The following is a 25,198-nucleotide window of genomic DNA, read 5'->3' on the forward strand; positions in this document are numbered from 1 at the left end:
CTCTCTTCTGAAATGCATTTTCAGAAGGAAAAAAAAACTTTTAATTTATGGATATTATTCATGCTTGTAATTTTAAGCTAGGACACTTGGCTGGAGAAAAATCACCTCTAAAAGTGGCTCAATAAAAAAGGCTCCAGTAGCCCAGTGTGCTAGCAGAGTCCTGGGCTGGACTGATGGGCATTGGTTCATGTTTGTCCTTTTTAGTCACTGACACTCACAGTCTTATGACTGTTTCGTTTCCTGCTAGAAAAGGAGATTCTCAGGTTTCTTTTCTCTTTCTTGATCACTCTAAGGTGAGTTAATTATCCGATATACCACGATTACATTTTCATTTTAAAATTTGAAGTAATTTTGTGCTTACCTAAGAGTTGCAAAATAGTACAGAATTCATGAATACACTTTACCCAGCTTCCTCTTTTGTTAACATCTTATATGGCTGTAGTATAATGATCAAAATGAATCAATTAGTGCTAGTACACCACTATAAAGTGCACACAGTATTTGAATTTTACCCGTTTTTCTGCTTAATGTCTTTTTTCTGTTCCAGGATCCTTTTTCTGATCCGATTTCCCCACTTTGCATTTAATTGTCACTTATTCTTGGCTTCTAATCTGTGACAATGCACCAGCCTTTCCTCTTTTTTCATGACCTTAACACTCTTGAAAGGGTGTCAGAGATTTTGTAGACCATCCCTCCGTTTGGATTTATCTAAACACCTCCAATTCCCATGGGGGATTCGAGATGCTCTCTGACAATCACCTTCACAATCTATAGAAACAACACATTTAAGAAAACCACATCAGTATCTCAAGACTTTAAGTCAACCTGTAAAGCTACCAAAATGCATTTTTCAGATGGGACTTCAGTGATTGTCAGAGAGCCTATCAAACCCCCCATGGGAACTGGAGGTGTTTGTCAGTTTGTTTTCTGGTAGGGACTTTTGTTGACATCTCATTTCACTCATTTAGCACAAACACTTCATCTGAAGGTAGCTTGCAGTGGGAGAATATTGCTGGCAAGGTTTGTCTTTTCTCACCCAATATAGAATTTTGAGGCTGTGATTTGGCTCTTCATTCAGTCAGGAATGCAGCATGGGAAATAGAGGTTTTCAAGCCTTCTCTCCCTGCTGCCTGCAAAAAAAGTGTCCAGTCATACCTGCCTGTCCTGCTCAATACCCACGATATGATGGTCAGGAGAGGAAGAATGGGCATGAGGTTGGTGCCTGTGCCAAAGGGAGATAGGAAGGTCTGAGTTTGCACCGAGTCCCAAGGGGTCGCAGAGATAGAGGCTGGGTGGCAGGCCCCTTGGCAGCTGCCCACGCTGTTTCTGTTTTAGGAAGCTGACAAAGCCAGAGGTAGGTGTCAGCACATCCCCCCACCCCCTCGACTGAAGTCACCACCTGACTTTTCCAGGCTCTCCCTCCCCATCCAGGCATCACAAGAGCTACCATTCACTGGGACCACAAGAAAACTGGCCTCCAATGCATGCTTCTGAGTCTTTCTCTCTTAAGCTTCTCAGGACCAGCCTCCAAAAACAATGGGGAATAAGGCAAGGTGTCCCACTGTGTTGCACACCACCCCTTTCCTTCACCTTCCTCCTCACCACCATAGTTTGCTTTTGGCTGAGTCCTTGGTGATGTAGCTTTCTCTCCTAATTATATGGCACCAGCATCCTAACTGGTTGACTGGGAGCTGTGAACGGCTGAAGTGTGCCAAGTTCTGTCTGCCCCTCATCCCTCTCAAAGGCTCTTAGGATCTATGGCAACTTTTGTCAATTCACTTATAGGTTTGGTTTTTAGAGCTAATATATGATATACAGTCATGCATCAGTTAACGACTAGGTTATGTTCTGAGAAATCTCCCATTGGGCAATTTTGTCATCATATGAACATCATAGAGTGAGTTACACAAACCTGGATGGTACAGTGTATTATATACCTGTATGGTACTGGAGTATAATACACCCTATAGCTTCATACCCTAAGCTATATGGGTATGGCCTATTGTTCTTAGGCTGCAAACCTATACAGCATGCTTCTGTACTGAATCTCTAGGCACAAGAGAATCTTGTAATGCAAAAGTATGTGTGTAACACATCTAAACACAGAAAAGCGATAGTAGAAATACTGTATAAAAGACTAAGAAAAGGGTCCGCCTGTATGGGGCACTTCCCATGAATGGAGCTCGCAGGACTGGAAGTTTCTCTGGGTGAGTCAGTGAGTAAGTGACAAGTGAAAGTGAAGGCCTAAAACATTACTGTACAGTACTATAGACTTTGTAAATATTGTACACTTAGGCTACACTAAATTTATTCTAAAAATACTTCTCTTCAGTAATAACTTCAGCTTACTGTAACTTTTTTACTTTATAAACTTTATTTTAAAGTTTTTCACTCTTTGTAATAACACGTAGCTGAAAACATGTTGTATAGCTGTACAAAAATATTTTCTTTATATCCTTATTCTATAAGTTTTTTCTTTTTTTTTTCTTTAAACTTTTTGGTTAAAAATGAAGACACAAACACACACACGCTAGCCTTGGCCTGCACAGGGTCAGGATCATCCTTATCCCTGTCATCCACCTCCACATCTTGTCCCACTGGAAGGTCTTCGGGGGCAGTAACATGCATGGAGCTGTTGTCTGTGATAACAGTTCCTTCTTCTGGAGTCCTCCTGAAGGACTGTTTTACAATTAACTTATTTTTTTTCTGTATAAGTAGGTGTACACTCTAAAATAATGATAAAAAGGGTAGTGGAGTAAATACATAAACCAGTAACATAGTCATTTATTATTATATCAAGTACTACGTACTGTATGTAATTGTATGTGCTAGACTTTTCTACAGCTGGCACTGCAGTAGGTTAATGTACGCCAGCAACACCACACGCGAGTGATGCATTGCGCTACAACCTTTCAACAGTTAGATTGTCACTAGGTGATAGGAATTGTTCAACTCCATTATAACCTTATGGGACCACTGTTGTAGATGCTGTCTGTTGTTAATGGAGTGTCATTATGCAGCACGCCACTGTGTTCAATTTTCCCCTGTGATGGACATTGCTATCTGTGGCTTCATGGTCTTAGTAGATATGTTTATCCAGGTTAATTGAGAAACTGCTTCTCAGAGAAACATTTTTTTTTTCTATAAAAGTTCTATATTAAAATGGCAAAATAGAAACTTTAAAAAAATCATTGTAGGCCAGGCGTGATGGCTCACGCCTGTAATCCCAGCACTTTGGAAGGCCGAGGTGGGCAGATACCTGAGGTCAGGAGTTCGAGACCAGCCTGGCCAACACAGTGAAACCCCATCTCTACTAAAAATACAAAAAATTAGCCAGGCATGGTGGCGGGTGCCTGTAATCACAGCTACTCGGGAGGCTGAGACAGGAGAGTCACTTGAACCTGGGAGGCAGAGGTTGCAGTGAGCCGAGACCACGCCACTGCACTCCAGCCTGGGCGACAAAGCGAGAGACTCCATCTCAAAAAATAAAAATAAAAAAAAATAAGTCATTGTATTTATACAAAAACTGTAAATTGTAGGAAGATGCAAACAAAGAAAGATACTCATGCCTAAAGCCAGGATCCCTGCCATCAGCCAGTCAGTAGTCCAGTGTATGGGAATCTTTGTCGTCCACCAGAGCCCATTCTGAGGCTGCCCTTGTCCCCCAGACGTTGCTACTTTTCATATGGACAAGCAACAGATGAGGAGGAGGCAGTGTGTTTTCCTTTGGGGATTATTACATTGTTAAATTCAATCCCACCACTGTAGTTAATGGTAACTATTTTCTGACTCATAGTGTTAATCCTTTGGAAAGGTGTCTAGAGAGTAGCGTTTGCTCAAATCCCTTTTGACAACTCCTTGGTTTGTGGAGTGCCTTGGACACTTACAGGCTCTTTGGAACTCAGCAGCAATTCCGAACTGATTGTAGCTTATAAAACAAGAGACTGATATTATGGAACAATAAGAATAGGTTAATAGCCATAATTTTTCTTACTAAATAAAGGAGGAAAGGTTGGCTGAGGTTAAAATTTTAAGGGCTGTGCATCTTAAGCTGAATCTGGAGTTTATCTTTTGGGCAGGGAACTACCTTATGGTGTGTTATAAGGAGGATAATGACCTAGTGTTTCAGATGTGTGGCCCACATTCCTGCCTCCTTTCTGCATTGCCTTCAGATCTGACCTGGCTTTGCTCCAAATGTTAGAATGACCACTTGATCTCTACTCATTTTTGATAGACTATTATAAAGAAAAAAAAAACTTCTCGCTGTAAAATGAGAAAATAACAAATCTTACTTGAGGTAGTGTGTCCTTTTAAAAATGCAGATACAGAATTAATTTTTAGCTTATTCATAGGACAGTGCCTTCCTAGGGCTTTTTGCACTTCCTCCCCCAGGGTGATGAAGTTGTGGTGCACATATAGCTACATAGGTTTCTGAAGAGTCTGTTTCATTTATAAGCTGTGAAGTAATTAGAAAATGTGAGGGTTTTTTGCAGACATGTAGGACACCAGGCCAATCTTAAAAGTTGGCTCTCAGGTGGACATTATTTGGTAGAGCCGATAACAAAGTGTCATTCTTTGGTTCAAGAATAATTACTGGTAAAGAGCCCATCTTAATAAATGCCAGTTTGTCATAGCATTCTTTTTGGCAGAATATATTTATCTCTGTACCAGATTAGGGGTTTCCTATTGTGTGTGTGTGTGTGTATGTATGTGTGTATATAACATCTATATATGTGTCTATATAAAAAATATATATATTTCAATATATAACAAATGTATATTTCAATATATAACAAATATATACACATACATATATGTATATATGCGTTAAACATATATATACCTATATATGTTAAACATACATATTAAAATCTTATATATGTATTTTGCTAATATTTATGTAGTTAATGTTGGAGCTACAAGCCTCTTTTTCTCCTCTCCTTTTTTTTTTTTTGAGGGAGTTTTGCTCTCGTTGCCCATGCTGGAGTGGAGTGCAATGGTATGATCTCAGCTCACTGCATCCTCCACCTCCTGGGTTCAAGTGATTTTCCTGCCTCAGCCTCCCAAGTAGCTGGGATTATAGGCACCTGCCACCACACCCAGCTAATTTTTGTATTTTTAGTAGAAATGGGGTTTCACCATGTTGGCCGGGCTGGTCTCAAACTCCTTACCTCAGGTAATCCACCGGCCTGCCAAAGTGCTGGGATTACAGGCGTGAGCCACTGTGCCTGGCCTACAAGCCTCTTTTTATGTCTAGATTATCTACTTAAAAAATTGCTCTTGGCCAGGCATAGTGGCTCACGCCTGTAATTGCAACACTTTGGGAGGCTGAAGCAGGCAGATCACTTGAGGTCAGGAGTTCGAGACCAGCCTGGCCAACATGGTGAGATTCATGTCTCTACTAAAAATGCAAAAATTAGCTGGGCAAAATGATGCACACCTGTAATCCCAGGTACTCAGGAGGCTGAGGTACGAGAATCACTTGAACCTAGGAGGCAGATGTTGCAGTGAGCCAAGATTGTGCCACTGCACTCCAGCCTGTGTGATGGAGTGAGACTCTGTCTTACAAAAAAAAAAAAGAAAATGCTGTCATTCCACGTTTATTCTTCCTGCTGTGACTTTTTTTTAATGAGGCCTGTCCTTGGTGAGTTTTAGTACAGAGGAAATGGAAAGAAGAGTGAGATAGTAAAACCAGTTTTGAACTGGTTGAAACCGAAAGTGGAGATACTTATGTGGCCCTGGAAGTAGAAGGGAGAGGGACAGAGGCCCATGAGGTAAGAGGCTAGCCTCACAGAAGCTGCTGCCCCAGACGGTATACACGCCCATGGGGCAGGGTGTTCGCCCCCTGAGCCATCTACCACATGCTGGTCTTTTCCTTTACCTTCTAGGGTATATTTATGGGAAATAATGGATGGAATGCCCCAAATTGGACTTTGATATCCTGAGAAATGGCCATTAAATATGGATAAAAAATAAACTAAGCACTGCATTTAGATAAACTAAGAAATTATAAATCACTTATTTGTTTGATAAATGTGCTTCCATGCAATGTAATTTTTAACAAGGAACATACAGTTTGTGAATTCTACCAGGTTTATTAAACAGATTCTTTCTCTATTTCCAGGGTAGTCTGGTTTGGGGAAATGAGTAGAATTTTATACATTCTACATGTACATGTATATTTTTAATTAATATTTAATGCCTATAAAAAGATATTTGTAATCTGTATAAGATACAGAGAGTCATAATAAAAGCAACCCCCAGCTTCAGAAATAAAACATTACTGACCCTTGGGAATCTCATGCACACCCACACCCAGTCCCATCCTCCCTGGATTTGTGTTCATCATGCCCTTAAGATTCTCTTACGATTCACCCTTGTGGGTGGCTCTAGTTCATTCTCTTGCAGCTGTACAGTATTTCAGCCTTTGGAGGAAACATAAGGTGTTTCTAGTTTTCCTCTGTCTCAAACAGGATTGCTGTGAACTTTCTTTGCCCTGGTAAGCACAAAACAGACTCAGTAAGGCAGATGCCTAGGAGTAGAGTCATGGCTTACTCAGTCATGGCAGGGGCTTCCTAGATAATGATAACCTGTCCTTACCCCCAGCATGGTGGAGCCTCCTTATTGTGCTGTGTTCTTAGGAACACCACGTGTTGTCAGACTTCAAATATTTGTCAATTTATTGGGTAGGAAATGAAATATCATTTTAGTTGTAATTTGCAAATTCTAGGTGCTAATCAGGTTGTGTTCTTTCTTGTTTATTGGATATTCATGTTTCCTCTCCATTGAAAGGCCTGTTTGTGTATTTCGCCCATCCTTCTGTTAGATCCTTGACTTTCTGGCTGCAGGAGTTCCCACATCATCCAGATGTTTCTGGTCAGATATATGATGTCAGTGTCTTCTCCCCAGCCCCCTTTTCCCCTTATCTTTTCACTTTCTTCATGATGTCTTTTGAAGAACAGAAACAGTACATTTTCACATGGGAGAATTTATCATTTTTCCTTAGGGTTTGTGCTTTTTTATATCTTATTTTAGAATTTCTCCCTTACCCTAAGAAGGTCATGAGAATATTTTTTCATGCTTTTTTCCCAATGTTTCAAAGTTATGTCTTTTATACTTAAGAATATTAATCACCTGGAATAATTTTGATGTGTGAGGTAGGAATCTAGCTTTCTTTTTTTTTTCTTTTTTCTTTTTTTTTTTTTTTTTTGAGATGAATCTCGCTCTGTCACCAGGCTGGAGTGCAGTGGCATGATCTTGGCTCACTGCAATCTCCGCCTCCCAGGTTCAAGTGATTCTTCTGCCTTAGCCTCCTGAGTAGCTGGGACTCCAGGCATCCGCCACCGCGCCCTGCTAATTTTTGTATTTTTAGTGTAGACGGGGTTTCACCATGTTGGCCAGGATGGTCTCCATTTCTTGACCTCATGATCCTCCCTCCTCGGCCTCCCAAAGTGCTGAGATTACAGGCGTGAGCCACTATGCCCGGCAGAATCTAGCTTTCTTATATTTTCTATGGACATCTAGTACATACAAATACTGTGCTTGTATTTCTGTGGACATACAAGTACTGTTTACTGTACATGTTTATACATGGTATATGCCCCACATGTACAGTGCCAACCTAGTCAGGTTTCAAGTTTCCACATATGCATGGCCTGTTTCTGGGCACCCAGATGTGTTCTCTGGGTCTGCCCTCGTGCTAGTCCAACATTGTCTTAATTACCACGGTTTTTGATTATATTTTATCTGTTGAGTCAAGTCTCCTGACCTTTTTTCAGAAGTGTCTAACTTTTTCTGGCCCTTTCTGCCATGTTAATTTTTTTTTTTTTTTTTTTTTTTTTAGATGGAGTCTCACTCTGTTACCGAGGCTGGAGTGCAGTGGCATAATCTCAGCTCACTGCAACCTCCGCCTCCCAGGTTCAAACGATTCTTTTGCATTAGCCTTCTGAGTAGCTGGGACTACAGGTGTGCACAGCCACACCCAGCTAATTTTTGTATTTTTAGTAGAGATGGGGTTTCACCATGTTGTCCAGGCTGGTCTCGAACTCCTGACCTCAGGTAATCCACTCGCCTCGGCCTCCCAAAGTGCTGGGATTACAGGATTACAGGCATAAGCCACTGCTCCCAGTCTGCCATGTGAATTTTAGAATGCTTTTTGAGTTACGCGCGCGCGCACGCGCACACACACACACACACACACACACACACACACACATTCCCTGTACCTGTAAGAGTTTGTATTGGAATGGCATTTTTTTTTCTCTGGATCAGGTAGGGGATTTTTCTTTTTTTTGTAAATACATAATTTGCGTACAGTAAAATACACAGAACGTAAATGCACAAGTCAATGAATTTTGATAATTCCATACACTTGCATAGCTAATACCTTAAATAAGATACAGACTATGTCTGTCACACAGAAAGTTCGCTGTGTCCCTTTCCACTTAGTCATCCAGTTCCTTCCAAAGTAAACACTGTTCTGATTTCTGTCGCTATAGATTAGCGTTGCCTACTTTTGAACTTCAGATAATTGGAAATATATAATATAGGCATGATTTCTTCCACTCAGTGTTTTTGAGGGTCATCTATTTGTTGCCTTTGTCAGTAGTTTATTTCTTTTTATTTCTAAGTAGTATTCCACTCTATAAATATGCCACAGTTAAATGGGGATAAGTGGGGAAAACTGAGCCATTCCCTTTTTTTGGGTAATATGAATAAGCTTGCTGTGCGTATCTTATATCTTATACAGGTCTTTTTGTGGATATAGATATACTCAAGAGAAATGGAAATATTAAACACGGCATAACTGGACAAATGCATGTTTAAGTTTGTAAAAAACTGATGAACAGATCTCCAAAGTTTACCCTTTTAAACTCCTTCCAGCAACATATGAGATTTCCAGTTGTTCTACATCTTCATTAACGTTTGGTGTTGTCAATCTTTTTAATGGTAGCTCTTCTAGTAGGTGTGAAGTGATAGCTTATTGTGGCTTAAAATAAATATCTCGGTTAAAGATGGAGAGCATCTTTTCATGTTCTTATTGGTCATTCATATGCCTTTTGTGAAGTGTTTGAGTCATTTGCCCATTTTAAAAATGTTTGTCTTCTTGTTATTCGTTTGTAGGAGTTTTTCTATATTCTGGATATGAGTCCTTTGCCAGATACATGCATTACAAATTTTTCTCCCAATCTCAGGCTTGACCTGTTTGTCTATCCTCATGTCTTAATTATTGTAGTATTAGAGCAATTTCTGAAATCAGTTAGTGTAGGTCCTTCAGTTTTGTTCTTCATTTTCAAGACTGTTTTGACTATGCTATGTTCTGTGCTTTCCATTTAAAATTAAAACCAGCTTTTCAATTTCTGCAGAAAAGCCTTCTAAGATGATAATTTAGGTCTTCCTTAATGTCTAACAATAAAATTTTATTATTTTATCCATAAAGATCTTAAATATCATTGTTAGATAATTCTTTCATACCTTATATTTTCTACTATTGTACATTTTTTAAGTTTCTAATTTTGGGGCTAGAAATACAAACAACTTTGGTTTTTAAAAAAATTATAAAGTCATTAATTCTAATAGCTTTTTTGTGGGTTTCTATATAAACAGTAATGTCATTTGTGAATAATTATAATTTTATGTTTTTGTTTTCAATTCTTCTTTTTTTTTTTTTTTTTTTTGAGACGGAGTCTCGCTCTGTTGCCCAGGCTGGAGTGCAATGGTGTGATCGTGGCTCACTGCAAGCTCTGCCTCCCAGGTCCAAGCGATTCTCCTGCCTCAGCCTCCCAAGTAGCTGGGATTACAGGTACCTGCCACCACGCCCGGCTAATTTTTGTATTTTTAGTACAGACGGGGTTTCACCATGTTGGCTAGACTGGTCTCGAACTCCTGACCTCAGTTGATCCACCTGCCTTGGCCTCCCAAAGTACAGGGATTACAGGCGTGAGCCACCAAGCCCAGCCTGTTTTCAATTCTTTGTAACTATTCTTGTTTTATGGTACTGGCAAATACTCCTAATACAGTGTTGAACTGAGATCGTGTACTAGTTTCTAGGGTTGCTATAAGAAAGTACTACAGGCTGAGTGCCTTAAACAACAGAAACTTATTACTTCAGAGTTTTGGAGGGTAGAAATCTGAGAGCAAGTTCTGGTAACTTCAGACATTCCTTAGCTTATAGATCTCCTTCCTCTTCCTGTGTGTTCACTTATCTTTTCTCTGTATGTATCTGTCTCTGTGTACAAATTTCCCCTTTTTATAAGTACACAGTCACATTGGATTAGAGCTCACCCTAAATGACTCTGATCATCTTATTTCCACATAAGGCCCCATTCACGGGTACTGGGGGTTAGGACTTCAGCATGATTGGGGGAGAGTCATTTCAATCCATAACAGATGGCAATAGTAGACATTCTTGTCTTGTTACTTGTTTCAAAAGGAAAGATTTTAAAATTTAATTTAATTTAATTTAATTTAATTTATTTAACACTTTTTCTGTGTCTTTTGAAATAGTTTTTTTCTTTTAATTTATAAATGTGGTGAGCTAAATGAACAGATTTTATTACCTTAAACCAATATTGCATCCCAACTTAGCCATATTGTATTTTTAATACATATTTGTCGATTTCATGTGCTAATATTTAGTGTTTTTACAGGTTTATTTGTGAGTAAGAATGAGCTGTGATTTTTCCTTTTTCCTTATATGGTTTGAATATCAAAGTTTTACTTTCTGCTACTTTCATAAAATAAAGTAAGGATATGTTCCCTCTTTTATTTATCTTTTTATCCTTAGGAACATTTATTATGTGAAATTGGAATTAGGTGGTTCCTAAGTGTTTAGTGGAACTCACTAGGAGATCCATCTGGACCCGGTGCTTGCTTTGTAGGATAGACAGTGTCTATTAAATCAGGATGTAGCCAGTGCTCTGTGCTGCCCATAAACTCATCCCAGTCAGCTCTCCTGGCCTTGGCCTTGTGCTGTGAAAAGAAGTGGGGCCTCTAAAATCCTACATAGCTTTTGTAACAGGTCTCCAAGTAAAGAACACAGAAACTTCCTTTGAAACTTAGGGGTAATATAAAATCTGTGGTGCCCAGCCCCATGTGTAGCCGAAAAGAACAGAATTGTCATTTTTGAACTGAGGTTTAGGAAACTTCCTAAGGAGTAAGGGAAGATGCTAAAAGTCATCAGTTCTTTTTTTTTTTTTTTTTTTTTTTGAGATGGAGTTTCACTCTTGTTGCCTAGGCTGGAGTGCAGCGGCACAATCTCTGCTCACTGCAACCTCCGCCTCCCGGGTTCAAGGGGTTCTCCTGCCTCAGCCTGTCAAGTAGCTGGAATTACAGTCATGTGTCATCACGCCTGGCTAATTTTTGTATTTTTAGTAGAGATGGGAGTTTCACCATGTTGGCCAGGCTGGTCTTGAACTCCTGACCTCAGGTGGTCCACCTGCCTCGGCCTCCCAAAGTGCTGGGATTACAGGCGTAAGCCACCATGCCCGGCCAAAAGTCATCAGTTCTTTTAAAGTGATGCCAGATACTGACTAAAAGGTAATGTTTCTGTGTACCTTTGTAGAAAAAGATTCGTATTTTTACATTAGCACTTTTAAAGATGCTGACTAAGATTCTGACTATGACTAGTGGCAGAATCTTTAAAATGACAATGTGCATATTCTTAACCTGGTAGGAAATAATTACTAATATTTTTATTTTGAACCTTAGCACGTATTGCTTTATACTGTTGCTGATTTATTTTTCTAGTCCTATTTCCTTAATAGGACGGGGAGACTCCTAGGAAGTGGGATTGTGTCTTGTAATTGTTTAGCTTAGTTTTTTGAACACTTAGAGGTGCTTGCTGCATATGCAATGTTAGCTTTAATTAAATTATGGTCCTTGAGCATACTAGCATTTTCCAGTCTCTTCCCTACCTGGGTATGTATTTTGAAATTTTAAGAAAACATTAAAATGTTGGCCGGGCACGGTGGCTCATGCCTGTAATCACAGCACTTTGGGAGGCCGAGACGGGCGGACCACGAGGTCAGGAGATCGAGACCATCCTGGCTAACACCGTGAAACCCAGTCTCTACTAAAAATACAAAAAATTAGCCAGGCGCAGTGGCAGGCGCCTGTAGTCCCAGCTACTCGGGGGCTGAGGCAGGAGAATGGCCTGAACCCAGGAGGCGGAGCTTGCAGTGAGCTGAGATCGCGCCACTGCACTCCAGCCTGGGCGACAGAGCGAGACTCTGTCTCAAAAAAAAAAAAAAAAGAAAGAAAACATTAAAATGTTGATCTTTTAAATTATTATAATCATACTTTTAAAGTGAATTTTTTAAATTTAATATTCTTATTTTTAAAAAAAATAGAGACCAAGTCTCAATATTTTGCCCAGGCTGGTCTTGAACTCGGGCGCAAGTGATCTTCCTGCCTGGGCCTCTCAAAGTGTTAGGATTATAGGTAAGCCTTAAAGTGAAGTTCTAACAAAAAGTTTAAATTTTAGGTCATTTTGAGATCACACAGTAAAGTATGAATTGTACACCTTAGAGAAACGTTTCCTTTTATTACCATGTTGAAACTTCTCTGATTCAGAACCCCAGCAGGTTATATTTAATAGAGGTGTGGCCTAAAGTTTATCTTTTTATGATTCATATTTTATCTAAGTAAATATATCATGTGAATTAGATCATGGAAAAAATAGTTTTTTTAATTAATTTTTTTTTTTTTTTTTTGAGATGGAGTTTTGCTCTTGTTACCCAGGCTAGAGTGCAGTGGTGCGATCTCGGCTCACTGTAACCTCTGCCTCTCAGTTCGAGCGATTCTCCTGCCTCAGCCTCCTGAATAGCTGGAATTACAGGTGCCCCCTACCATGCCTGGTTAACTTTTTTGTGTGTGTGTATTTTGAGTAGAGACGGGGTTTTGCCATTTGGGCAGGCTGGTCTTGAACTCCTGACCTTAGGTGATCCGCCTGCCTCAGCCTCCCAAAATGCTGGGATTACAGGCGTGAGCTACCACTCCTAGCCAATTTTTTTTTCTTTTTTCTTTTTTTTTTTTTTCTGTGTGAAAGCATCTCACACTGTTTCCCATGCTGGAGTGCAGTGGTGCGATCATGGCTCACTGAAGCCACAAACCACTGGGCTCAAGCAACCCTCCTGCCTCAGCCTCCCTGAGGAGGAGGGAATACAGGTGTGCCCCACCAGGCCTGGCTGAGATTTTATATTTTTTTTGTAGAGACAGGGTTAAGAATAAGTCATTTTTAAGTGCTAGCATGTTACTTCTTCAGCTTTCATTTACTTCCATGTAATTCTGCATTATTACCATTTAATTACCAAAGCAAGTCCTTATTTTAAAGGCCTGTAATAGGAAACTTATCTTTAGCAAGGCTTGAGTAACAGTTTACTAGATAATGAAACAATATTGCATTTCTTTTTAAATATTATAGAGTTACGACTTTTTAGTAAACCATATGTTTTTTTTTTTTTTTAACAGCTCTCTGTCCCTCTCCCCTTGTCTATCTACTGCAGGATTTAGACTAAATATGAGGAGTTTGATTCTTTCTATAATATTCTTTACTGCAAATGTGTTTAGTTTATCCCTTATGCTAACTGAAGACAGGGGCTGGAATTATGAATAATATACTTTTAAGAAGCTAAATAGAAGGAGTTTGATTGTAGGTGCCCAGAGTTTGTTTCTCTATTCCTTCCGCAAAGGAGACACAATTTATCTTTTAGATGGCAGAACTGCTTACTCCTGCCATTTAAAAAAGACAACCCTGATTGATTAATCAGTGAAGGAAGAAGTATTTTATATTACTTCACTTTCACTAACTTAGATGTCTGGAAGCCGACATTTCAATATCTGAGTTTTACTCATTAGCTCTTAAATGGAGAAAAAAAATGTGTCTAGGTGGGTTTTGGTGGTTATGTTTGGTTGGGACAAATACACAATGTTGTTTAAGAGCTGTTTGTGCCAGAGACTATTTGTAGAAGCCTGCAAGAGTTCTGCACCCGGCTTCACCTGGGATTCTGGGGATGTTCACACAGCCCCAAGGTAGATGGACATGATTCCTTCTCTGTGGTGCCTTTAGAACCTCCCTCTACACTTCCCCCAGCTCTTTTCCATAGTTTCTGTGAAGATGAACTCCCATAAATGAGTGTGAAGCTATCTTAGGGGTGGGGCAGGTGTGTGAGTATGTGTTCTGGCTTATGATGCAGGCTGTCTTTTGGCAGAGGTGAACAGGTTACCCGTATCTGAGGACAGAAGACAGCATAGTTTAATCTCTTGGTGCCCAGCTTGGGAAGTAAACACCTGAAGCAAGCCAGTAGTTTGAGAGAGGAGAGCTGATCCAGACTGGGAGGGAATCATAGTATTTATGATGAGATCCAAAAGTTTGAGTGCTGTGTGCCAGCTGTCAGCATTTTATATGAGCTCACTTAGTTAATCATTCAACAGTCCTATGAAGTAGGTACCATTATTCTCATTTCACAGATGAGGCAGTTGAGGCTGGAATAGCCAAGTGTCCATTCTGGCTGCTGTAACAAACTACCATACACTAGGTAATTAATAGACAATAGAAATGTATTGCTTACCATTCTGGAGGCTGGGAAGTCCAAGATTGAGGCATGGTAGGCTCAGTGCTTGGTGAGGGCCCATCCCTCAGGGGTGGTGCCTTTCAGCTGCCTCCTCACACAGTGGATGGAAGGAACAAATAAGCTCTCTGGGGCCTCTTTGATAAGGGCATTAATGCCATTCATAAGGGCTCCACCCTCATGACCTAATGACCTCCCAGTTGCCCCACCTCCCAGCACTACCACTCTGGGGATTAAGTTCCAACATATGAATTTTAGGGGGACACAAACATTCTGACCATAGCACCAAGTAATTTGCTCAAGTGATGAGAAGAAAACAGGAAGGACTGATGTGTCTACAGACAAGCCTCCTCCTCAACCCTGGGGTACCCTCCCTCCTGGGGGTTTTGTTGAGCTAGGGAAGGGGGCTGGAGTCTCACTTGTGTATAGCTGTCATTGCCCCCATGGATGGGGGCAGACACGAAATTGTAGATTCCAAAATTTTCTATTTGAAAGGCACCAAAGAAGTTCTCTGATTCCTTCCCTTCCCTGATGCGTGAACCTTTCTTGAATATTTCTGAGAGGTCTTCCTCGCTTTGCTGGAATGCCTCCAAGTATTAGCAACTTCAGCTCTCATGAAGCAGCACTGTTCAGTGTTCAGAAAGCTTGAAGTGAGGAAGGGATAGTGATAGGGAACCTTTCACTTCAAGCTCTCTGAACATGCAGCAGTGCTGATGCAAGCCCAGCCAGCTGCCCTACAGCTGCCACCATTCTCTGCAGTCCTCTGATCCCCTGCCCTGCTCCCGATCACAGGGACTGTGCCTTTGAGTTTGCTTCTGGCTGCCTGAGAAGTCAGAAAGGCCACCTTGCCTGATCTCCCTCTGACTTTGTGGAGTGTGAAGCCACAGTTCTCTGCAGAAGATGAAGTAGGAGGCCACGGGCTAGTGTGTGGGAAAGTCTCACTTCCAGTAGGAGCCAGGGACCGGTCCACACATCCATTAAATAGCTCCACTCACCACCTGAAAGCCTTTCGAGATCCGAGGCACACCTTTACTCTCCACATGAATACATTTACTCCAGAGCTGGGGCTGATGCACCTGCCTTGTTAGGAAGAACACAAAGAAACCCAAGGCCTGGCGTCTGCCTCGGTGTTCCTGGCAGGATCCTGTGACTGTGGTTGTGTTAATTGACTAAAGTGCATATTCAAGTAGCTGTAGAAACCCGGGGAAGATCAGTGAGGATCATTTCTGCCTTTTTCAGAAATCCTTTTTGTTTTTTGTTTAAATGGGGTCTCTTTATATTGCCCAGGCTGGCCTCCAGCTCCTGGGGTCAAGCCATCCTCCGGCCTCACAGAAATCCTTTTGTTATGTTGCCTGTGGGTGAATGCATGCATTTGTCTTCTGCCTGCAAGCGTGTCTCCCAGGAGCAATGTGAGGAGGCTCCAGGTGACTCTGTGTGGGGACTGAGCAGGATGGCACGTGATCACAAGCACATACATATGTGTGTATGGGTGTGTGTGTGTGTGTGGTTTTCTTCTTGGGTCTCTTGCTGTCTGATGGGGAAGGTCAGTGGGGAAATGGTTTCTTTCCATTTTTTGATAGCGTGGAATGATTTTCTTTAATGAAAATGATAACTAGGGAATCCACGTATCATTATTGCAACCTCTGTTTCTGCTTCTTCCTTGTTCCTCTAAAATTAGTTTTCCTCTTTCTCTTCCAGCAGATCAGCCAGTAGACATGATGAGCATCAAAGCCTTTACGCTTGTCTCTGCCGTGGAGCGGGAGCTGCTGATGGGCGACAAGGAGCGTGTCAACATAGAGTGCGTGGAGTGCTGCGGCAGGGACCTCTACGTGGGCACCAATGACTGCTTCGTCTACCACTTCCTGTTGGAGGAGAGGCCAGTGCCTGCTGGGCCGGCCACGTTCACTGCCACCAAACAGCTGCACAGACCTCTGGGCCTCAAGAAGCCCGTGAACGAGCTGCGCGCGGCCTCAGCCCTCAACAGGCTGCTGGTGCTGTGTGACAACTCCATCAGCCTGGTCAACATGCTGAACCTCGAGCCAGTGCCTTCGGGGGCCCGCATCAAGGGGGCAGCCACGTTTGCACTGAACGAGAACCCTGTGAGTGGGGACCCATTCTGTGTAGAAGTTTGCATCATCTCTGTCAAACGCAGAACCATCCAGATGTTTCTGGTGTATGAGGACCGGGTGCAGATCGTCAAGGAGGTGTCGACCCCCGAGCAGCCCCTCGCTGTGGCTGTGGACGGCCACTTCCTGTGTCTGGCTCTGACCACTCAGTACATCATCCACAATTACAGCACAGGCGTCTCCCAGGACCTATTTCCCTACTGCAGCGAGGAGAGGCCGCCGATCGTCAAGAGGATAGGGAGACAGGAGTTCCTGCTGGCGGGCCCCGGAGGGCTGGGTGAGGAGGATGCATTTGTGCGCCTAGTCTTTTTGGGTGGCCTCAGTGACTGCTTGTTGAAACTGGAGAGTGAGATTGGCGCTGTGCAGAATAAATCCTCAGTGACATTAGGCATGTGTGGCAAGACAGAGGTAGCAGTGCTTGACGAGTGCTTGATGAAATCCAGTTCGATTGTTCTGTGAACATGGGGTTGGAGTCATAAAACCAGTTTCTTTCACATTGAAGTGAAGCTTGAAGACAGCTCTGGTGGTGTTACCGGGAAGGGGGGATGTTCTCAGCCCTTAGTCATCTTGGGAGAAAGATTTTGGCCAAGAGACAATTCAGAGATAGCAGAGAGCTTTCTGAAGGGAAATAGAGAACAGAGAGTTTATATGGAGAGAGACAGTACGTTCTGAAAGATGAGGCAGAGTGGGATGCTGAGAGAGTGAGCCAGCAGCCCTGAGAGTTCTGCATCAGGTTTTTATGATGCTGGATTTTTTCTTGAAGTTCCCACTTCTGTCTTAAATTTCTGCGTTTTTCCTTTGTCTGATTTTCCTGCTTCTGCCGTAAGTCCCCACCTTTTCCTCTCACCTAATTTCTACTCTAAGCTTGTTGGACCCTCTCTTACTATTAGTTGGTGCACATGTACAGCTGGTGTTGGATGTGAATCCCACCTAATGGCGGCATTGCTCATTACCTCCACCCCAGGAAGGTTGTACAGCGGTTAGGTCCATACTTACTGCACCTGCATGTCTCTTTGGAATTTCTCCTTTACCCTCTTTCCCTCCTCTCTGCTCATATCTAGCATGCATATTTTGTTTGTTTGTTTTGTTTTGTTTTGAGACAGAGTCTCGCTTCATTGCCAGGCTGGAGTGCAGTGGCACAATATCGGCTCACTGCAACCTCTACCTCCCAGGTTCAAGCGATTCTCCCTGCCTCAACCTCCCAAATAGCTGAGATTTCAGGCATGCACCACCACGCCCAGCTAATTTTTGTATTTTTAGTAGAGATGGGGTTTCACCATGTTGGCCATGTTGGTCTTGAACTCCTAACCTCAAGGGATCAACCCACCTCGGCCTCCCAAAGTGCTGGGATTACAAGCATCAGCCACCGTGCCTAGCCAGCATGCATCTTTTTGATGGTCTCTGGTATGTGGGATTTTCCAGACCTCCCTTTTCTCAGGGGCTCTTCCCTCCCACTCATGTCTAGCTATCTACCCACTGTGATAGTGGGAAAATTCTTTTAAGTAAATAACTACAAAAATAACTCCGGGCCGGGCGCAGTGGCTCACGCCTATAATCCCAGCACTTTGGGAGGCCAAAGCAGGCGGATCACCTGTGGTCGGGAGTTCGAGACCAGCCTGACCAACATGGAGAAACCCTGTCTCTACTGAAAATACAAAATTAGCCAGGCATGGTGGTACATGCCTGTAATCCCAGCTACTCAGGAAGCTGAGGCAGGAGACTTGCTTGAACCCAGGAGGCAGTGATTGCGGTGAGCCAAGATCGCGCCGTTGCACTCCAGCCTGGGCAACAAGAGAGAAACTCTGTCTCAAAAAAAAAAAAAAAAAAAAAAAAACCAGAAAACTCCGTAAGCGTTCCTGGTAAGATTTTCCCACAAGAGTGGGTTGTCATTTGATTGTTTTTGCTCCTCATTCTAAAAAGTTGTTGAGGCTGGGAGAGGTAGCTCACACCTGTAATCCCAGCACTTTGGGAGGCCGAAGCAGGCAGATCACCTGAGGTCAGCAGTTCGAGACCAGCCTGGCCAAAAGGTGAAACCCTATCTCTACTAAAAATACAAAAATTAGCCTGGTATGGTGGCAGGCACCTGTAATCCCAGCTACTCAGGAGGCTGAGGCAAGAGAATCGCTTGAACCTGGGAGGCGGAGTTTACAGTGAGCTGAGCTCGTGCCACTGCACTCCAGCCTGGGTGACAGAGTGAGACTGTCTAAAAAAAATAAAATAAAATAAATTAATTAATAAAAATAAAAAGGATTTGAGGTAGCCAAGTATTTTCAATGTCATGTCCATAACATTTTCTCTTTTATGTCCTGTCATTTCATCCCACCAAAAAGTTTTCTGTAGCTAGCTCCTCAAAAGGGGCTTTAGCAGTGCTCTTATGGCCTTAACTAATTCTCTGGACAGCCTTATCAAAATTAAGAATCAGTGCTTTAGCCTTAGTGATGTCTCCTCGTATTTTATTCCAGCCAGGGGTGGCTCATATTGGAGTTAGTGTATATGTTTATGGTACAGGGATGCTGGTGAGAGTGCGTTCCTTTTAACACTGGTATTTTTTAATCGTTGGCGAGGTTTTGTATAGACACCTCATTTCAAAGTGCTGAGTGCAAACAGATTTTCTTGTGATAACAAGAATTCCTGTCATGAACTATTTCATGTATATGTCTGTTTTTCACTTTTTTAAAAAAATAGACTTAATTTTTTAGAGCAGTTTTAGGTTCACAGCAAAACTGAGGGGAAAGTACACAGAGTTCCCGTAGACCTCCTGCCCTCCCATTATCCACACAACAGTGGTACAGGGGGCACATCATTAGCACCCGAAGCCCGTAGTTTATATTAGGGGCCATGCTCGACAAATATGTAATGTGTAATGACCTGAATCCACCATTGTAGTGTCATTCACAATCCTTTCACCACCTTAAAAGTCCTTTGTGCTCCACCTGTTCATCCCTCCCTTCCCCTAAGCCCCAGCAACCGCTGATCTTTTTGCTGTTTCCATGGGTTTTTTTCTTTCTTTTCTAGAATGTCATCTAGTTGGGACCATACAGTATGTAGCCTTTTCAGATTGGCTTCTTTCACTTCGTCACAGGGTTTTCTCTTTTCCCACCCCCAGAACGGAGTCTTACTCTGTTGCCCAGGCTGGAGTGCAGTGGTGCGATCTCGGCTCACTGCAACCTCTGCCTCCTGGGTTCAAGCGATTCTCCTGCCTTAACCTCCCAAGTAGCTGGGACTACAGGCACGTGCCACCATGCCCAGCTAATTTTTAGTAGAGATGGGGTTTCACCATGTTGGCCAGGCTGGTCTCGAACTCCTGACCTCAAGGGATCCACTGGCCTCGGCCTCCCAAAGTGCCAGGATTACAGGCGTGAGCCACCGTGCCCAGCCAGTAATATGCATTTATGTTTCCTCCATGTCTTTTTATGGCTTCACACCATAGATTCTTACTTTTTGAAGAAAAAATTCTTTAGCCCAGCCACATATTTTTTGAAAAATTGAGGATTTCTGTACTGTGAAATTTTTTATTGTAGAAAACATATATAAACTTATATAATAAAGAGAATAGCATAATGAACCTGGTAGAGACGTCACCCAGCATCAGGCACTCTCAGTTTATACACGTCATGCCCTCTGTTTATTTTGAGGCAAATCCCAGACATCATAGCATTTCATCTGTAAACGTTTTAGTACATATTGCTAAGTTACAGATACCTAAGAAAACCACAATTCCTAAAAAACCTGGCAGTAATTCCTTAATATCAAATATATCTAGATGTATCAGATTTCCCCTATTAGCATACATCATAATAGATGTAAATACATATATACACTTATGTTTAAGTATTTGTATGTTTATTTTTCAGTTTGTTTGAATCAGTTTCATACAAGGCCCATACATTGCAATTGATTGATCTGTTACTTTGTTTTAATCTTCAGTTTTCTGCTTCATATCTTTTTTGCTGAAGAAATTGGATGGTTTCATGCATAGTGTCCCACAATCTGGATTTTAATGATTTCATTCCCATAGTATTGTTTAACATGCCTCTCTGACCTCTGTGTTTTCTTCAGATAGTAATTAGGAGATTCAGAGTTTTTAAAAATTTGCTTGTTTTGTGGGGAGGCAAGACTACTTCCTAGTGGTGGAGTACTTCTGTCAGGGTTACATAATGCCTTCATCGCTCTGTAATGTTAACAGCTGTTGACAGTTACTTCCCAGATCAATTCGGTTATTCAGTTTTCAATATGGGGGTCTCTTCTGTCTTTCAAAAATGGCGTCTGAAAAGTATCGTTATAAACTAGTGGACACAAATGTATGTGATGTGCTTGGTTTCATCCATGCCTGGTGGGAGTTTATTCAGGTGGACTCGTCAGTCCCTTTTTCATGCCGCTAGAAATCTGATTACTTCCTTGACTTTCAGGATGTTCTCAACTCACTTCGTACATTTCTTGCCCTGGGTCTGGTTTCAGCCATTTCTCCAAAAAGCGCTGATGTTTACAGACCACAGTCTGGGAGCTAGAGGTGCTTACTACTCATTGTTTCTAAGCCCTTCTTTCAGTAGACAGTGCTGGGAAGTATGTCTTTTTTATTTTATTTTATTCTTTTAGAAACGAGGTCTTGCTATGTTGCCCAGGCTGGCCTTGAACTCCTGGGCTCAAGCAAACCTCCCGCCTCAGCTTCCCAGGTAGCTGGGACTATAGACATGCACTACTGCACCTGGGTAAGTACATGTTTTGCATAGATAATTTCATTGTGAAATCATGTTGATAGAACCAATCCATCATTGTACCTGTATCTCCTTTCAACCACACCAAAGATCTTACTTCTCTACTACCTCAACATAATTACTCCTTTGATTTATCCCACAGTACATACAACAGAGTAACATGACCAACACTACCGCTCCCACAGTATAATTATTGGAAACTTTGATGGTTTGTGGTTCTTTCTGTCCTTAGGGTATTAGAAATATAGTCAAATTACTCTGTTTTAAAGTCACTTGGAGTAGTTCCTCTGTGTGGTTATGCCATCAACTAGATTTATAGTTAGATTTGTTTGTTTCATCTTACTTTTGATGTTTAGAAATTGCTTTGGCTTATTTTTTATTATGTAAATGTTTACAAAGTTCCAAGACAGATGGATACAGCAAGATATCATCAAAGAGGTCTAAGCTTACAGTCAGTGTTTTACCAAGTCTCCCTCTCCCATAGGTAACCTTTATTTTTAGGGTCTATTCTTTCATTTTAAAATACAACATATATATGTAAATATTTGTATCTCCTCTTTCTTGGCTAAATGGTAGCGTACTTTTCCTCACCTTGCTTTTTTCTACTTAATATATTAAAGTGATCACTTCAGAGTATAGAGGTATTCCTCCTTCATTTTTATAGCTGTGCACTATTCTGCTGTGTGGAGGTACCATAATGCGTTCCATCTATTGATGGATATTTGGGGTCTTTTTTAGTCTTTAGCTATTCCTAGGGACTTATATTTGTGTGTATGTGTGTGTGTTTTCAGTGTATCTGTTGGAAAGCTTTCTAGAGATGAGATAGCAGAGTCAAAGTATAAATGCAAGGTATTGCCATAGTCTCCCTTGATAAAGGTTGCACCATTTTATTTCTCCCCAGCAACCTATGAAAGTGCCTGTTTCCCTCCAGCTTTGCCAACAGAGGATGTAGTCCAAACTTGTGTGTTTGCCAGTCTAGTATATGAGAAATGGTTTCTCGGTGTAGTTTTAATTTCCATTTGCCTTTTTTATGTGCATGCTTGAACATTTTTCACATGTTTAAAAGCCATTTACATTTCTTCTGATGGGAATTATCTCTTCTTGTCTCTAGCCTCCCCCCTCCTTTTTTGGTATTCTTTATACATTTGAGATACCAACTTCTCTGTTATATGTTTCAGGTATTTGTTTCCATATTTTACTGTGCAAAAGCTTTTTTAAAAATTTCGATATGATCTCACCAGGTGTGGTGGCATGTGCCTGTGGTCCCAGCTACAGGAAGCTGAGGCAGGAGGACCGCTTGAGCCCAGGAGTTCAAGGCTGTGGTGCTCCGTAATTGTGCCTGTGACTAGGCACTGCACTCCAGCCTGTGCAACACAGCAAGACCCCATCTCAAAAAGAAAAAGAAAATTCTGTATAATCAAATGTATCAATATTTTCAGGTATTGCTTCTTGAGTTTGAGTTATAATTAGGAAGATTTCTCTGTCTTCCAGGTTAAAGACAAATTCACCTGTGTTTTCTTCTAGTACTTGTGTGATTTTTTTTCTTTTCTTTTTTTTTTTTTTTTGAGAGAGTCTAGCTCTGTTGCCCAAGCTGGAGTGCAGTGGCACAATCTCGGCTCACTGCAACCTCCACCTCCTGGGTTCAAATGATTCTGCTGCCTTACCCTCCCTAGTAGCTGGGATTACAGGTGGGTGCCATCATTCCTGGCTAATTTTTTGTATTTTTTGTAGAGACAGGGTTTCAGCATGTTGGCCAGGCTAGTCTCAAACTCCTGACCTCAAGTGATCCACCCGCCTCGGCCTCCCAAAGTGCTGGGCTTACAGGCCTGAGCCATCGCACCTGACCAGTTTCAGTTCTTATAGTGAAGGGTGTAAGGAATACATTCAGTTTTATCTTTTTAAATTATTTATTTATTTATTTATTTTTGAGACAGGGTATTTCTCTGTCACCAAGGCCAGAGTGCAGTGGCACAATCTCAGCTCACTGCAACCTCCGCCTCCCCGGTTCAAGTGATCCTCCTGCCTCATTCCCCTTAGTAGCTGGGACCGCAGGTACCCGCCACCACGGCTGGCTAATTTTTGTATTTTTTGTAGCGACTGGGTTTCGCCACGTGGCCCAGGCTGGTCTTGAACTCCTGGACTGGAGTGATCTGCCTTCCTTGGCCTCCCAAAGGGTTGAGGTTACAGGTGTGAGCCACTGCGGCCAACCTCAATTTTATCTTTTTTTATATAGCTGTCCAGTTATCCTAACAAACTGATTAAAGAGTCTATCTTTTCCTTACTGATGATGGCCTTTAATGTACACTAAATTTCCTAATGTATTGGGTCTGTCTCTGGATTTTCTGTTTTATTCTGTCAGTTCATTTGCCTAATTATGTGCCAATACCTAACTGTTTTAGTTATAAAGATTTGATAGGCTGGGCGCAGTGGCTCATGCCAGTAATCCCAACACTTCAGGAGGCCAAGGCAGGCAGATCACCTGACTTCAGGAGTTCGAGACCAGCCTGGCCAACGTGGCAAAACCCCGTCTCTACTAAAAATACAAAAATTAGCCAGGCATGGTGGTGCATGTCTGTAATCCCAGCTACTCGGGAGGCTGAGGCAGGAGAATCGCTTGAACCCAGGAGGCAGAGGTTGCAGTGAGCCGAGATGGTGCCACTGCACTCCAGCCTGGGCAACAGAGCGAGACTGCCTCAAAAAAAAAAAAAAAAAAAAAGATTTTACTCCATTATCCTTTGTTGGTTGTAGTGTTAGGATTGATGGGAAATAATAGTCAATAATCTTTATGATGCACTGTGTCTCAGCTACATGGGCATCTCGCTAAATGAACCAACCTTCTTAAGTTTTGTTCTGCTTGTAACTGGCACAATTATAAGCAAATTGAAAGATTACTTGTAACGCCTCTCACACAGTCCCTATATACAGATTCTATCTTCAGCATAGTCACCACCAGACTGTAAACCACAGGTTTAAAGTCTTAAACCCTGTCCTATGACAGTGCTTCTTGAAGAAGGTAAATAATTCAGCTACTCTTCACCACACATGGTTCCCTCTCCTTCTCCCAGCTTAGATAAGGGGGTGGATGAAATGTAGAGGGTACACAATTGAAAATAATGGTTTTAAAATGTGTGCCATTTACACATTTGTTACATGTGCCTGTTGACAGCAGTCACGCTCCTGCAGCAGTACAGAAACAGTAGACTTTATCACCTATTTGGCAAGAATAGAATTAGTTTGTGGGTGTTGATCACAGTCCCCTCTGTTCCTAGGTGGGGCTTCGAGGCTTCTCCTAGTACTTGTCCTGGACTCCTCTTTTGCCAGTTACTGCTTGCTTTTTTATTCTAGTGAAAGCTTTGCTTTGCTTTTTGCATGGATGCCTTTGTTGTTGACTCCTCATCCTTTGCCCTTTATTTATTTATTTTGAGATGGGGTCTCACTATGTTGCCCAGGTTGGTTTTGAACTTCTAGGCTCAAGCAATCTTCCTGTGCCAGCCTCCCAAGTAGCTGGGATTATAGACACTCACCACTGCCCCAGGCCCTTGCTCTTTTTATTTTAAAAACATTCATCCGGGCCTCTGTGCTGGCTCTGGTTGGGCGATATTCAGCCTTAAGCAGATAAATGCAGTGACCTCGTTTGACCTCCAGGGTGAGGCTGAGCGATGTTATTGGTGTCCATGTGACCATGAGAGCTGTACTGTCTAGAGCATGTTACTTGAGCAGAAATTCAGCAGAATCCTCAGGATTACGCCCTATTTGAAAGTCACTTTGTCCTCACATGAGGACACAT

General features: G+C 41.9%; 1 protein-coding gene across 3 annotated transcripts in view; it reads left to right on the forward strand.

Moving 5' to 3' along the window:
- The window catches only part of TGFBRAP1 (transforming growth factor beta receptor associated protein 1), a 72,912-nt gene that overhangs the window by 5,097 nt on the left and 42,617 nt on the right, over positions 1-25,198 (forward strand). Inside the window, exons 2-3 of one of the 3 annotated variants that reach the window (XM_058428630.1) lie at positions 9,681-9,802; positions 16,269-16,973. In XM_058428630.1, coding sequence (XP_058284613.1) covers positions 16,286-16,973 — 688 coding nt within the window. In that variant the 5' untranslated portion in view covers positions 9,681-9,802; positions 16,269-16,285. The remainder of the gene's footprint in view (positions 1-9,680; positions 9,803-16,268; positions 16,974-25,198) is intronic. The other 2 variants (XM_032176971.2, XM_058428631.1) reach the window with 2 other exon arrangements.

This window comes from Hylobates moloch, unplaced genomic scaffold, assembly GCF_009828535.3.
Source record: "Hylobates moloch isolate HMO894 unplaced genomic scaffold, HMol_V3 SCAFFOLD_15, whole genome shotgun sequence".
Taxonomy (NCBI): domain Eukaryota; kingdom Metazoa; phylum Chordata; class Mammalia; order Primates; family Hylobatidae; genus Hylobates; species Hylobates moloch.